A 17335-nucleotide genomic window follows, 5' to 3' on the forward strand; every position below is an offset into this window, starting at 1 on the left:
AAAAAGAGATCGTCATCACGAGTCATTATCAAGGCCGGCTTTTATGGCAAATCTTTATATAACCATTTTATTAAGACCATGGCAGAGTTTATTAACCCCCTGTGATTCAATTCAAATTCAAGTGCTCCCCCTTGAACATGAATATCAACAAACTGCTGTCTAAATGGCCCTTAACTGCGTATAAAAATTAATTAAAGAATTTCTCATCCCATGACTTGAAGATAAATTAAGAACAATAATTGCGACATTTGCGAAGCCATTTCTGATGCGATGCAAACAAGTTATCTTTGCGAATGAGCGCAACACAACCGATAGATTACCGATAGTCTTGTCTCGTTAATCTACATGGGAAAGTTTGAATTTTAAACGGTTTAGTTCGCCTTGATCCCGGCAATGCTTAATCGAATCAGTTCAAAACGCGCATGTTCTCTGAAGAGGTACAGTCCAAATCCTAGGGTTTGCCGAATCGCCTGCATAGGAAACCGATTTGTTAGTGGCAGTCCAGACCAGCTGGGAAATCCTGTAGGTATTACGGCAGGGGAATTTAAGTTAAATGATATATGGAATTGTCTGGGTCCAGGGGCCGGTTGTTCGAAAGGCAAACAAGCTTAAACGGTGGATAAGTTCAAAATGGAAAACAAAATTATCTATTTATTGAACAACTGAGCTGAAATATTTCGATGTAAACAGTTTAATTGTCAACGAAAGTACATATTAAATGCATAAGATGCAGGTTGAGGCATTCACAAGATCTGTGAGAAACTTTGGCTTATCCGCCGTTTAAGCTAAACGCCTTTCGAACAACCGGCCCCAGAAGTCCAAGTGTCCAACCTTGCTAATATACTGACTCGCGTGGGAAAGTAGCCATGTAACCAGTCGTCTTAACTGTGATAAACTGGTGTTAACGGAGGGAGATCTAAACTGATACTACATTGAAAGTTTCGTTAAAATAGCGGTGATGCATCTCATGAAAATCCAAGGAGTAATAACTTAAGTCAGTCTATTGTGAAATGATATCTGCGCAGGTTCAGGATCTTCAGGATGGCAATTTCAGGATCGGAAACAATTGATTAGGAAAAAGCTAGAATTGCATTGTCATGTTTAAGCGCTGGTTCACATATACAGGATATCCACAGCCTTTCACTGTTGACTGCGTATAGCTGTGCATCTTGGCACGAGGCTTCCTGGCGATTGTCAAAACATCAAATATTTATCTATGTATTTGCGATATTCTTTGTTTGACCAATTCCCCCGAAGGCAAAGGTTTGCTTGTACGTAGATACCCTATCTATCCGTCAGATCTTGCTGATGACTTTTATCAAACAAATTGCAATGTTGATAGAAATCCTTCCTTCCTTTATCTCTGCATTCGAAGTGCTGTTGTTTCGTGGACGACACGCGAGGGGGCGTGGTTGGCCGGAAATTGACGCTCTGTTATCGGAAATGCCCCATTAAGTTCGAAGCATGCAGTTGATGGCAGGTTTATTTTTACCCAAACGCTCGCCTGCTGTTTTGAACTTTGCATTGAGAGATTATATCTTATCCACATCATGTTATAAATCACGCAGTATTAAGGAACGGAGAAGAATAGTTTTATTATATGTGTAGTTTCCGCGCAAATACGGACGAGTAGCATATTTTCGTTCTATGAATTGCGCCATTTTTAGCGGATTAAAAGCTACGGTATAAGCTATCAGTTTCCTTGCACTGGTGTGAACTCGTTGCAAGATAATATCGCATATATATGAAGATTTTCACTCCCTTTGTTCCTACCGAGAAACCGCATTGGTATTGGGGCCATATTCGCTATAGGACCACGGATTTCAATCGCAGAATGCTTACCACCAAGAAGCATTGGTGTCTACTGTAAGGATCAATTGTAGTGCGCTTATAGGTTCAGGGAAAGTATCATTTCAAACTCTCGAACTAGTTCGGAATACGATGCAAAACAACGTTCGAACGGCTTCGGATATTTTGTTCTTGTTTGACCATCAAAAGGTTGAAAAAACATCGGCTGAAAAAACATCATATTTTGTGGTCGAACGTGGGCGGAGAAATTAAACATGTTTTTGAATCTTGAGCTTCTGGTGATTCCCTCTGATTCAAATTTAGATCACTTATAATGCTAATGTACACAAACCTTCAATGTTATTGACCGTTCCACCCTGACTACACTCCACCCGTGGCTTAACGTACAAAAGCTATAGTGTTTCGACCGCTGAGTCGCAAATTTGAGTAGGTATTTATAATTTTAATCGGGCTAATGATAGGGCAGCGAGAGTAAAGTCCATTTTGAAAACGTAATGCCATATTTGTAGTAATTTCGTGTCCATAAAAAGGCTTCGCATTTCAACCATGTCAGAATGGCTCTGGATAATTTAGAACAACGTATATCACTCACAACATTCATGTCAAAACAAGGCCGTAAAAAAACCGGATGCTTTAGTAGAAGTTTCCGCTTTTTTTAGATGATTATAATGTTATAAACTGCACCGTGAATATCAGTTTTGAATTGCGAAGGTTTAATTCCCTCGAAGAAGGCTCGATAGAATTCAACTATCGTCGGTCGAAAGCCGGTATTTTTCGGACGTGATGGTTTTGCGAATGTAACAAAGTATCTTCCAACGTATGTAAATACGTATTCGGCCAGAATATATCCATGAAAGTTCGACTTGGGTTGACAGAAGCTGTTTACTCACGAATTGAGTACTTCGAACGCTCGAAAGATACACGGACGCACTCACTTTTTTTTAGGAAGTTATACGTGCAATCTAATTGTTGAAACGCACATGCAGCCATCGATCACGTCAGAACACAACCGGTTATTATTGATACTAAAGGCAGTGTTTTGATCTGATCTACGTGCAGGGTGGGTTCCAAAGTGTGCATTGTTCGCGATTATATTTTTCTGTTTGCTTTTCACTCGCTGTGTAAGGTCCAATGCAATACTAAAAATACACGCGATGTTGAAAAATTTGAACGCTTTCCAAGTACCTACGTAAGTTGAAATAGCTTTATAATTGTCCCAATGGCATGCATTATTGGATTATCAGCCCCCGGCCTGTTGTGGAGTGGGGTTTGATGTGCACGCGCAATGCAAAATCGCGAGTAAATCGCATTTGCGCGCGCGGTTTGTCAGTGAATGCGGTCCGATGGTTTGATTCTTTGTACCAAATCGTACCATAGTATCTTAGATCAAGTACACTGGTATTTTAACCCCCGGTGTATTTGCAATAATCCTTGGGATATCCCCTTTAACTCAGTCCTAACATTTCTCCTCTGTCATCCCATTCCCCACGCAAGTCCAGCGGTTCTATTACTGAAAATACAGTCGGATTTACTGTCATTTTAGGAAAGATTTCCGCGGCCTTCATGCATACCGAACTGTCAAAGGAAGGGCATGAACGTGTGCTCATTTTGACCTTGTCACAATAGCCACCGTAATTCCGGGTTTTTTTCGATGTGTTTGAGCTGCCTCTCGATGAGTCACTATAAGGAAAGCCTTGAACTCTCTTCAGTTGAAGGTTGACACGCCTCCACCTTATTTGTCCAATATTTGCCGCTGATGATGCCGAAATATTGCAGTCATTTGCGTGACAAGGTCGAACTGAAAGAATCCACTCGCGGATTTCATCAAGAAATTAAATAATATGATCAGAAATGTGTATATTTCGGTCGAAAACACCCTACTTTTCCTTGCGATACGCCGCCAAATGAGCAAGGTTTGCAATTCGCCTGGACACGTGAGCTCGCGGCGTGAACCAATCTAATACCATTTTCAAATGTATACATAAGTACACAGCAACATTAGCTTAGCTGTCAACGCGGTTTCGAAAACGGAAGGTTTTAGCATAAGCCCAGATTTGATGTGACAATTTTAATTATATACATCGTAGTTTGTACAGACTTAAGAAATTTCGCCATCAAACGCAGCTACTTCAGTATATATCTGTTTACAAGATAAAGTTTTCAGCTGTTTGGGATTTTTACCGTATCAGCCCTATGTATAAACTATAACATGTGTATGGATTATGCAATAGTTCGCATTATTCAATGACACATATTAAGTCACTTGGCCTTGGATATTAAACCCTTAATGCTATGGCAAAACAGGAAAGATTACCGCGCGCAATTCTTGTGGTTCGAAGGAAGATGTAAGCAACAAATATACATATGATATCCACACGTGATGTAACATGCAAAACATATGAACGTATCTTCCAAATATCTTGCAAATTCTGATTTCCGTTTCGTTTAGTAAAACGAACGAGGTCGATTTCCCCTGGGAATATAGTTCTAGCCCTTGTTTACGCGCTTAGCGTGATAGCACATGGTTATATTTCAAGCCACATGAGATGCGATCGTTTCCATATGCGTAGCTGCGACGATTGAGTATGATTTCTTGGATAAAACATAAGTTTAATTATACAAGATGACGAACGTAATTTGACCTTTCGCTCTCGTTTAGTTCCTGGTATATTCAATGTCGGGTTTTGCTTTTGGCGCTGATTACATAGTATTATATATACATATGTATACATGATAGGAAAATGGGGAATGAAAACATCTGCGATAATTCCGTGAACGTATATATATGCGCATATATTTCAACTTTCAACGATCATCATCCTTTTCGTTGGAATCATCGGTCTAAAGATCGTCGATCATATTTAGTATCACTAATGTTCCTCGAAATTGCGTGCAATTTCTGGAATCTGAGAAAGCTGGAACATTGGATATTTGTCTGATAAGTTTTCACGTTTCACACACGTCATTATATGCAGAAGAATACTTCTTTATAGTTCCTGTTTATATAGGCTAAACGGTTTGCAAAAGTCGAGAATATATATCGCCGGTCGAGTTTATTCCGGCTTTGAATAAACTCGACCGGCGATATATATTCTCGATTCCCCATAGAAAGCCATCATTGGCACTGATTATATATTTTAATTCCAGTAATATGCAGCAATGATATATATGTTTGTAAATACTAAGATTATTTCATTTTGCGAGTCTGTCCACTTTTCAGACTTACCTTACTTTCCTCTATACCATATAAACTATCAACCGTCATTAAACTGATATTTTACTACGAGAAAAAGCTTGTGAACCGGCTTCAACTTCGCGATTCGAAAGAGGTTTAATTCTTGCATGACCTACCGATGATGAACTATTTAGTTGATTACAAAAATGCAACTTAGATTATTCAAGGATAGGTATATAGTTGAAGGCGGAGCGAATTATATTCGGTCGTGCTGAGAATCAAATAGATTACTGATACAATGGTACATATCCTCGTATATCACTTTGCGATATGTGGTAGTGAGTTAAACACTGTTTAAAAAAGAAAAAAAGTATTACATATTATAACCCCGTATACTGATTTTAAAGCTCTCTGAATAGCGTTGCAGTGTTATTGGTACCGGCTGAAGAAGTAAATATTTTAGTCTAAGCGTGCGCCTATATGTACAAAGTTTGCAATGCCGTCTACGTAAACAAGTAAGTGATATTTTGTGGACATTTTTGACACTTCACCGTCTGTGAAGCGCTTAAATGCTCCATTTTTGAAAAAATTGAAATACCAATTTAAAGCCATGGAGAGCGGGTGGTGGGAGGAGACGCTATACTTCCTATTATTTGCCGCAATTTCGCACATTTTGCTGCCAAATTCGCACCGCCGAGAGTTGGGAATGTGTCCTCATGCTGTTGAGAAACTCGCGCTTTTTCGGTGGTAAGTTTACTACCCGGACGTGAGTGATTTTTGCCGCGGCGTGAGGAATTCCAAGGTCAAGTTGAATTAGTGGCGGGCCGTATTTAAGACGCGATTACATATACCTAATTCGTGTGCATTTCTCACGAATCGTGTTGAATTATTAGGTTCGCTTTGTTGTAACAAATTTTGCGGCATTGATTTACTCACAAATTCATCTGTTATCGTTAATTTCACTGATTTAAAATAACAGCCTTTCGTTTTCACCTTTACATCTGACATGCTTACTACGGTTCAACGTTATCTCACTCTGGCGTTTGTTTGTGAAAATACCAGTTAACGGCATTAGGTCTACGGGTGTAGGATTATGGAAAAGATACAATTTTCTTTCGACAGTTGATTAGATCTTACAGGTGATTACCCCCCTAGTTATGATAAATACGAATGATAGCAAAGATTAATGGGTCTTAAATCCTTGATAGAATTATGTTTTGTTTTCACGGTATTTGAAAACAGCTTTAAAAGCACTTATAAAATTTTGCTAGGACCATTTTCCGACAAAACAGAATGCTTATGAATATTTTTCCCTGAAATCTTTACTGTTCTTGACATGTTGAACTTGTAATTAATGGCGTTTATCTGCCAAGGCCTAAAATGACTGTACGCGACAATTTTAGTATTATTTTTGCACTTAAACACCTGGCTTTGTTGTGGGTTACGCTAAACATTGTAATTTATCACCACGGTAAATATTTAATTGGTAAACTGCAAAGCACTACAAAACTTGTGATTTGATATCGGGAATGAGGATTGCTTTCTACGGGCATGCAGTTTTTTTAATGTACAGCCAGCCGTCTTGTGAGCCACTCGCGCGGTCTAGACTTGGAATATTATAGATGAAATGTGTCGTCTCCCTTGTGGGTGGAATTTGAAATACCCATGTTGTAGCTATATAACCCAACCCTTCATATATACAACAATTAGCTACATTCTTTCACATGATTGTTACAGCGATCATTATATTCACCGGCGATTGAACGGCTTTGTGTGGGTGGTAGTGAAAATGTTCCGTTATTATGGGAAATAGCTCCGTTTGTGGGTGAATATCGAAAGGCGTTTGCTAATTCTGCATGACTACGGAATTCACATAACGTCAAATGAATTGTCGACAATGTTTTATCTTCGTTTACGTCCAACCGATGCAATTTTTCAGGATGTGGGTTTTCAGCTGATGCAGCTTTATGTCATTATATATATTGATAAAAAATTTTTTTCGCCAAGGATGCTTGTTGTATATAATCGACATTCATAGAACTACTATTGCCTCGTATATTGTCTTTTGACCATTATGGACTTTTTAAAACCCTATTTAGTCCGATTTATTTTAGCGATTTTTGTTAGCTTTACGTAACTTATTTTGGTGCAAGAAATGGCAAATGTTTTTGGTCGATGCAAGAATATTTTTTGGGATACAAGTTATAACTTCCTCTTCTGCTGTCGCAATATATACAGGAAGTTACCCCCTATATTTATTCCCCCTCCCCCGAGGTCCTACGTACGCGAGCGGCCAATCCTAGCTGGGCTTCCTAGCCACAAGGCGGTCATCTCTAATGGCTTATGTAATCATAATAATATAGAAAAGGCAAAACAAATATTTACCGTAACGATAAGTTACGTTGATAAACATGCTTCAAAACAGTGGAAATGTTTTGGAGCTGAATTTCTAAAGAGGGCTTATGGATTCGAACTTGTTCAAATGGCAATTACATATTCCGAAAAAAACATATTCTGAAAATTTAACTGCAGGCATTGCGAATAACTTGAGAGAAGTAATTTTTATGTATAAACTTAGTTAAGAACCGTAAACTTCAAATTTCGATGACTTTCAAGACGTTATTTCGACCGTCAACCTGTCTGCGTTGCTTGGTATGTTTTGAGATGCAATATTAAAGTTCAACAAGCACGCGATTGCATGAGTGTTGTGTAACCCGTAAAAATAGTTCGGTAAATAAACAACGTTTTTGAAAACGTCCCAAAATTTTTCTTATGCAAATATTCTTGTAAACAGTGGTTTTATGTTTGTATGCCTAATTCCTAATTCCTAACACACCCCACGAAACAATTTCACTGCACGCAACTTCGAAGAAAAGCATTTTTATAGTAGGCGAAAATCTTGCGTTAATATCTCAGTAATCCTGAATCTCTGAAAATAAATATTATATTTTCTATCGGTAATATTGGAATTCGTTTGAGGACGAATCGGCGCTTCCAACCCACTTATTGGCATATCAAAACATGAACAAACACGGCACTATATACCTGTAATAGGAAATTCTTTGCTAAATATATATCTCCCCATGCAAGATAGCTCTTTCATAAGCGAAGCCGCCCAAAGTATTTTGTTGATATTTGTCGCGACATTGCTGCTGAAAAAATCTGTTCCACCATCAAAGCAGCCACTCGATGAGGCATAAATCCGACGTCAAAATTATTCTAAGGGCTCAGACAACTATACCGATGTCCGGCTTCAGACCCGAAACAGAAGTGATAAATTTTTTTTGCATTCATACGTCTAAACTCTAAAGCATTACCCACTACTGACTTACATTATTACCAGTATAAATTCCTACAAGTTAATTTACTTATTTGATGTCACCATGCATGTAAACTTACTAGAATGAAGAATATTATAAAATTCAACTAAAGTTTCAAATTTAATACAAACGATATCAATTAGAACGTGTTGAAACGATTTAAATAAGCCACTAAGTGTGTTTTTAAACGTTGACATGTTCAGACCGGCGCGCTTTAGACATTAGACTTATCGAAAAATTTCGATTAACAATCAATATAGCCGAATAGGGTATGATCATCTATGATATAAGACAGTTGAATCTTGCAATGTTTACCCTTTAAATGCTGTGTTATCTGCATCTGATAACTGCATTGTCAGTCGCAATAAGATTGACTGCAAAGTTTTGAAATAAGTTGAACCAAGTAAATAGCTGTGGAGGGTTTGTCGTCAATGGTTACAACACACTTAAATTTGATAGATAGGCCCATTTCAATCCTGCAGTGAATGCTGTAGAAGCGAATGCTTCAATATATTTTTGGGAAATAACTATCGATATATTTGTGTGAAATAATGAAACTATAAATATTAAAACTAAAAGCTGAAATCTAGCGAGCTCATCAGAGTTCTTGGCCTATCTCAAAATGATAGTCGAGGTATAAAATTCTGAGCGAAACCATGCCTGCTCGAATTGAAGTCTTGTTCTTTGTATAAATAGAATTTCACGTTTGGTGATTCCTTAGAAATAACTAGTTGCGATGTGGTCTTCCTAGACGTCCTCTAGAATATCCAGAAGCCGGGGTCTTCGTTCATAGGATGCACTTCGCCGCCGGCCGGATGAGGAAGGTGGTAGACAGATCACGTTCGTAGATTAAAAACGTCTGCCTACTTTAGACAATATTGTACAAATATCTCGGGTGGTTAGGATAAAATTGTCTGGCATTTCAGCAGTCTGAGTTTAAAGTGTTCGGAATGAATGTAATCGACGAATCTATATGGGCATTATATAATGTGCATGGTCTGGGTCTGAGCTATATAAGAGCGTTGTGTGAGAGGAATTCGTGTTGAGAGATTTTGTCGATTCGTCTAAAAATCATCGTCTGTTAAAGGTCGCGAATACTGTTCAGACGAAAGCCCAAAGCAAAAGCGTCACTTGTAAACGCTGTCATACTAACTGGCAACCCCTCAATCGTAAATATATTAATCCCCTCCGCCTCGTGACTAACGCTGTAAGTCGTCTGAAAATAGTCTTGACTGTCATGTCAAGTAGCAAACCTTGAACTGGGCATTCTTGGGATATATGGGATATAACGATTAATTAAAGGTTAGAATCGAGGCATTCGCGTGGTGCACACAGTCATAGAGCAACAACACACAATACCGAATCATGTGATATCGGGGCTACGGCGAGCGAACACTCGATAAGCGAAGTTGAAAAAACACTTCAAAATCTTCACTTGCAAATGAAGTAAATTTGAACGGTTTTCTTATTATCCGTATTAGCCATATTTCATGATGATGTATTGAACAGTTGATGAATACATTAGCATAATCAAGTGTTTGTAACTATGTTGATAAAAATGTAAATGTGATAACATTTTATTCTAATTGAATCATAAATAGCGAGGGATAAAAAGATTTTCAATATCTTTTATGCTCTAACGCAAGTGCTAAGTGTTGCCAGTGTTAAAAATTTGCCATGGTTCGTGCGCCGGCTTGTTTTTTTGCCGTGTTCAAGCGCACAGGCGCGTTTGCCAATGCCATGGCCGAACATTCTCATAATAAAGTCCGAAAATACACGCAGTCGTAAGATCACCGGACGCGCGCGCGGTAATCAATGTCGTGAGATTTTTAAAATGGGGTGTTGAAACTATGAGGAAATGCAGAGCGACAACTTGTCGCTGCTCAGCGCAATTCACATGCGAGCGAACGTATTCAAATCGATAAGTTCTTTCGTCCACTTCCGCACGCTAATTTACGGCGTCAAATAGATCGAGTTCTTGTATTGCTCGCCTGTTACTCTCACATAATTACCCACAGTGTTTCATCACAAAAACACGCCCCCAATTCGAACGGCCTTTCCAAGTTTTTCACAAAAAAAATCGCGGGAGGAACGCTGGAGAATGTGCTTTGTTTCATAGTCCGCCATCCGACCCCCGCCTTTACAGCGAGGGAAACCCGTGACTTTCCCACCCCTCGAGGGAGAATCTCCCCATCACACATAGGCGAAACTCGAGTTCTAACGCAATCCCATCGCTGACATCTGCAGTTTTGAAATTTGATATCTGTATAACGAGGACGGTAAAAGATAAAAATAATCTTACGGCTCTGAGCTAAACAGTCGCTATGGTGCCACAATACGTCATTACCCAATATCCGCTTAGGACTTCAGTTTCCACCAATCAAAATTCACGAATCTTTGACGCTGTGCCAAGTCAAAAGGAATAATATAAAAACTCAGCCTTGGTCGTCGTGAAAAACATTACTGCTAACACTTCGTCGAACGCGGAAGAATTGTGGGAAGACTGATACAATCTCAAATACTATACGACCTATATATATATATATATATATATTTATACACAACGATATGTCCAAGGCGATTGAGCTAATGTCGCTTGCTCGTAACTCTGGCTTCTATACAGATCTGTTGCAGAATAATAATAATTCATTGCTGGGATCATCGAACAAAAACATCAACATGAATAAACTCGTCAAACAGTGGTCTGCTTGCTCGCCGAATGGCAGTATCGAGCCGATTGCAGAACAAAATATAAAATCGGAATTCAACTTGCGAAACGCGGCCGTGAATGCGCAAGGAGGACGGTTGAATAAGCTCGCTGCAAATCGTTGGTCAGAGCAGGTCGGTTCGGCTGTTCACACTGCGAGGGATCAAAGTGATTCGCATGTTGCAAGCGCCGAGTCGATGGAACCCGATCAGGACGAGAAAGGCGAACACATTCGAAGGCCAATGAACAGTTTTATGATCTGGAGTCAATACGAGCGACGTCGACTAGCCGAGGAAAACCCCGACCTCCACAACGCGGAATTGAGCAAGATCCTCGGTCAAAATTGGCGAGCTCTTTCAATCGAGCAAAAGCGGCCGTATGTTATGGAAGCCGAACGGTTACGAGTTAAACATATCCAGGACCATCCTAGCTACAAATACAGGCCAAAACGTCGCAAGCATCCAAAACGCGTTTGCAAAAAAGCGATGGTAAAGACGCCGGCGACTTCGAATGCAACAACAAAACCAATGTTACAAAATCTACCATTAGCAAGTGTGCAACAAAGCAAAGATACTTCTTGCAGTACGTCGAGCGGAACAGGGTTTCAACCTGCAGCAAATTTGCACCAATTCTATCCATTAACTCCCGAAGCCAGCCCAAACATTCCCAAAGAGGGGACGTCGGTGTTTGATTTCAATGTCTCGAAACATGAGCCAAAACGTATGACATGCGACTATTCACTGCCTGCAACTCCGCCAACATGCAGCCAAGCGAAGGAAGACACTTGCCAATTTCCATCGCTAGACTTTAACATGGACGATTTTAACCTTCAGAACTACATATTCGGCGAGGACATGTCTGTGTTAGATCGCACCGAATTCGACCAGTATTTAGGCTTTGTAGTCTAAGCCACGAAATCGTGCAGAAATTCGCAAACAACTTAATTTAATATTGAAACATTAATACTGGCTTTCACAGTTCCTAATGTATTCTTGGGTACTGCATCGTGCGAGGGTAATATAACCAATGCTTCACCCGGCACCAAAGCAATAATCGACGAACGAGACAAACGAACTTTCGAGAGGGACTCGAAGTTTTAATATACGTCGTTGATATACGGCTGATTATATCAGAGTGTAAATAGCACCTTTTCTCATAATGTAAATAGTTCGGGGTTATATATTCGTACCGTTCGTAAGAGGTTTTGTATAAATAATTAGTCCATAGAGAACAGTTTGCCGGTTTGTGATATGTCAGTATTATCGTGTCCTAAAAGGTCGACTTTGATAGTCCACCATAAAATGTACGCGCTTGTTGAACGAGCGGCATACAATGAAAAGGACCGGTCTTTTGTAAAGATTTTGTACTTTGTATAAATGCAAACCACGGCGCCCGCTTTCATCATATAATGAGAAAGTTTTAACTATACATGTGTGTGTATATGTATATATATACATCTATAGTTTAGTTCAAAACTGGGGTTTTTTATTATCACTTTAAATCGTAATTTTTTAAGAATTAAAGCTTATTTAAATATATGGTTTTATATCTTTGTGATATATCTGCGCTATATATCTATCTGTGCCGTAAACACAGATTGAATTACGGTGAAACTTGTTTGCCCTTCGGGGCTATAGAGTTTGCCCCTCTCGGGAGATTATTCGCATAAGCCTGTGTCATGATTTGACTTCTAATACAGCTGTTCGCTTGTCAAGATTAGGGCTCCCTCGAAAGGAGTTATTTGGCTTTGATATCCGGAATATGAAACATAAAATTCGTGTTAATAAGCGTGCTGTGCTATCAACTTCGGTCACGGATAATCAGAACTCCACCGCTGTGCGTAACGTCAGAATAGCTATAGGAAATGACTTATATAATTTTCTTCCGTGTTCAAGATCGCTGCCTTAGAATCGGTCATCTTCGTCTTCCGCGGTGCAGTTGAAGTCGGAATTGGGCTTCGTGCTTAAACGTGATCCCTTCAAAAGAAACTTGCAATTCTCTCGGCATGCACTAGCAAAATAATTACACAAGATTTGTTTATTTTAAAACCGTGATTGTCGATGATTTCACCACAAGGTATGCCGTGATCTGATTGGTGGGATAAACAATTGCGTATTGTTACATACAATGTGATTGTTTCCGATACACGTCAGTGAATATTGCATAGCGCTTGATCTCGTTACGAATCGAGCGTTTCCTGTGGCGCAAAATTGTTGTATTTTGTACGGATTCAAAATGTTTGAGCTTTGACTCCAACGAGTGCTATTTTCATGGCAAACTGAGCTTCGCTCGTACGAATGCGCAATTTCGACGCGAATACATTCTCATCTGATTATCTCTGCTCGTGTTTTACAACAGTGCTGCATGACTTTTCGTTTTGCAAATTATGTAAGACATTAATTTCCCCATATTTTTCACGTTTGTACGCGTTAAATAACGTGCCTTGATGTGACAATGCATATTTTTCACTGTTTTTGTTTGTACGACTTTAGTTGTAAGAAAAAAGACCAGTTCATCATAGCTGTTGGTATTGGGATGGGATTTTGCGAATATTGGAACATGTTATATTCTATAGACTATACGAAACGTGTTCTATAGGGTAACTTTCCAGAATGATATTGCTCTATTTACAATTGGTCGTATTGGTGAAAACAATGCTTGTTGTGGACATCTATACAAGAGTATGAGATGTTTCGCTAACCACAATATCAAATGTGCTATGCGAATGCCAAACAAACAAGTGACCGCAAAAATCGTGGTAGGGCAATTAGAGTTTCTCCCTGATTAATTAACGTCATATAGTCATGTTATCATTGACTGTGGCTTACGGCCAACTTTATTTATTGTTTTGTTCAACCTGTCAGGGCATGAACAAGCTAGATGGAAAGGCTCGCCAAGCAGTTCACATAGTAAATATGCAAATAAATCCACTAGCTCAATTGTGATTAAGATTGCATGAAAGCTAATCTCGTCTAATTAAACACTTTTTAATTGTAATTTTTGCGTTCGCAAATTTGCGTCTAAACTTCGTCGAATACGAAATATTGTTTACCTGAAGCAGTAGGTTTAATTAAATTGTAATAGCCGCTTTGAATTACGGCATATTACTGTTAAAAGTATGTTTGGACTTTCCAGCAAACGCCATCTGCCTATAGCTACCTGCTAGGTCATAATTGTTACATTGTTCAATAATTATAGGATATTCTAGAACTTTCTACAGCCTGCCAGCACAGATGAATTTCGAATAATGAATGTTTCATATGCTTGCATTTCACGAGAGACTGCCTAAAGCTGGGTAAACGAAAAAAAATGAGATCTTAATGTACGTAATATCGATGGTTCTCCACACAAATCGAGAGGACGAATAAATGAGACGGCTTGAATTCGAAGTCGTAATTTGGCTCGACGGTTGCCAGGACAGGGTTTTATAATTTCATTGATCATTTGTCAGTGTCTATCTTTAACTATGATGATTATGCATATATTTTGCTCTTATATAAGCGACGCAACAATTCCCTGCAACAAGTCGTTTCAAGCAAATGAGAAGATGACGTCTTCATACATGCATGTAGTTCCAACAATGTTTATTAAATGAAAATATAAACAATGCTATTTCTCTACTAGAAAGTCATCTATTTTCACCACGTATATACATTGAAAAGACCGGTTTCATTCGAAACAACTTCTTTCTTATGAAAGAGGAAATTTTATGTAAATTATCAATTCCGTATATAAACTGCCCCACACAGCTAGCCTGTGGAATTAGGTCATGCAGAAATGCTTGCGGTAACCACGAGATATCGCTGTTTTGGTCGGTCTGTGTTTGATTTCTTTCTTGGAATGAGGTGTAAAACAAAATGGGAAGCTTAATCCTTCAAGTACAAACTATACCAATATTGGGTAGTTTCCTTGTCTGATGTGATGTTATTCACTTCCGGTTCCCTGGTTACAGTTGAAAATTCTTCGACCTTCGCTGCCCTTCAGACGCACTCGAGCTTTCGTTTTTCGTCGGATAACTTCCATTTACTCGTGTGTTCGCTCGTCTCCCGAATGGCGAAAGTATTCTTCGAGTTTTGAAATGGACAAGTGAGATTGTTGTACGCTCCATCATAGTATGTTTCACATCCCTTAAAAAATCGTTCTCGTTTAATTCCGACCGGCTCGTGCCATATGGAGGAGGCAGACACGCCTTCGGGAAATTCTTGTTATGTATGGGTTTATTTCTGTCCCTTGGTAACCAAAACCATGAATTGAAATGGCCTGAATCATGTAGTAATATGTGTCCGCTAGATTTGAGGATATTCCCAGCACGTCAAACCCAAATTCGCCGTCTCAATAATAGTTGCTTTGTTTTGTGATAACGGAATATGTGATGTGTTCGTCAAAGTTATATTTTATCATTTACTTTCGCTTTATTTAAACTCTATTCAGCCTTTCTCTGCACCTGCCATGCATGCATTTATCCTATCAATTGGACTTTAATTTACTTTATCTACATAATTTAGTTTGTATTGACAAATTGTTTTAGAAAAACTACGTGCATTTTACATGTAACGCCGGCTGCAAGGAATTTGGTCGTCACGTTTTAGAAATGTGATCGAGTGCTTTCAGAGGGAATGTAGACTATATAGTTCATGAAAAAGTTGATGTAGTGCTGTTGAAATGAATGTTTTGAGTGGGATTCGCGTCCTTTTCAACAACTGGAGATCTCAAAGCTTGACCTTACGTGTCATCAAACACTTAAACTCCGTGGGCACACATAAAAAAGATGCAAAATATTGCTTCATACTTCATCATAATTACGTTGGCAAGATGCGACGTCTTTATTTGGGGCAAATTAGGTTTACCCATATCCCGTCTAAAAGTGCAAAATTTAGTTTATGAAAGTTCTTAAAATCCACATGAGAATCACATGAGAATTTAGCAAAGAGTTCTCGAATTTTCACCCCATGATGACGAGGTTAAGCCAATTCTGCATGAGGAATGTTTTTAAATGAAGTGTGTTCATTGCTTCATCAGTTGTGCGTGTGCGAGGGATTATCTCGAAATTATCGGGAAGGCCATCTTCAACGTAGTAAAAAAAATTATCATCTTGTAATTTTTTTGTTTTACGTAATATTTCAAGTTCCCTTTTTTCCTGAATGGTTGAAACTTTACATTTTCGTCAGGACACTATAATGCGTGAGTGCGTGCTTTCTTGCATCCATTCATCAAAAAAATGTAACGTTCACATTATCTATAGCATGACGCGAGAAATTATCGTATTAACGGATGTTCTTTAAGTGCTCCCTTAGCATCGCTGTATCATGCTTTTAAGCATGAAGTTCACGCATAGTTTTTAAAACTGACACTGAGAGCAAACGTCCTTGCCGCCAATTAAACGCCAACTCGAAATTATATGTCGCAATATTTTCGTTGTATGAACAAGACTATGACATACAAAAACACACTACAACTTGTAGGTTTTGTATATTCCGACAATAATCCGTCTCGGGCGGCAGTGTTGTGATATAATTATGCCGGACAATATCATGCACAAGTCTCAGTCGAGCAGAGAAAAACAAAACATGCAAAAGCCTCTAGGCTCTAGCCGTCTTTGATGTCTATAGTACCAAGTGAAGAGTTTCTGATCTGATAACTGTAATATATGGGATTTTAATATATACTCATAATAAATCAATCTAAGATTGACCTAATCCATATTATTCGACATTCAAAACCTGGTGTTCCGAATCGTTTTAATTTTTTTTTATCGTCAAATCTGTCGGCGGTGTCGCGGCATGAATGAGCGCATGCTTTGGAAAGGAGGTGGAAATTTTCCTTATACTACCTAGTACCTTCTCCTTCAAATCTCATGACTGACAGCAAAGGCAATATCATAATTTATTGTATATTATACACCTTATTATTTATTATTGTAGACCTGCATGTTTAACGATAGTGATTTTCTACTAATCCAGCGACAGTTAAGCACTGAAGGCAACGTATTGTTGTAAGATGCTAAAGTTAAAATGGACCACCACGTATACGCTTAAGCTAAATATCTATTTAATACACATTTCTGACATGAGATGAGAGGACGACAGTTTACCTGAGCATATAAACAAATTTATTATCTTTTTATCACGATAAGATATTTATGTTTCAGCTAGCTATAGTTCAGACACAAACAACAGCACTTTTTGTATAGTTTTTCTCTACGCTAGGCAACCAAATTTGACTGAAATTTCTTTCAGGTATAGTTAAGATTAAAACCACAATGGTCTATTCTAGAATACTACCAATGCAGGACCGCTTATGATTTCATATCTTTCTCAGGCAGTT

At 38.7% G+C, this 17335-nt stretch overlaps 1 protein-coding gene across 1 annotated transcript; it reads left to right on the forward strand.

Annotated features, from left to right (window-relative positions):
* Positions 1 to 10781: 10781 nt before the first annotated feature.
* On the forward strand, positions 10782 to 12547 carry LOC114528793 (transcription factor Sox-17-alpha-B-like). Its single transcript, XM_028550510.1, has one exon. The coding sequence runs from the start codon at positions 10873 to 10875 to the stop codon at positions 11917 to 11919; it is 1047 nt and encodes a 348-aa protein (XP_028406311.1). The 5' UTR covers positions 10782 to 10872; the 3' UTR covers positions 11920 to 12547.
* Positions 12548 to 17335: the final 4788 nt, after the last annotated feature.

Source organism: Dendronephthya gigantea, unplaced genomic scaffold (genome assembly GCF_004324835.1).
Source record: "Dendronephthya gigantea isolate DGI-Jeju-01 unplaced genomic scaffold, DenGig_1.0 000051F, whole genome shotgun sequence".
NCBI lineage: Eukaryota > Metazoa > Cnidaria > Anthozoa > Malacalcyonacea > Nephtheidae > Dendronephthya > Dendronephthya gigantea.

Coding starts and splice junctions, on each gene's coding strand:
- LOC114528793 (XM_028550510.1), top strand. CDS start 10,873: ATGTCCAAGGCGATTGAGCTAATGTCGCTTGCTCGTAACTCTGGCTTC.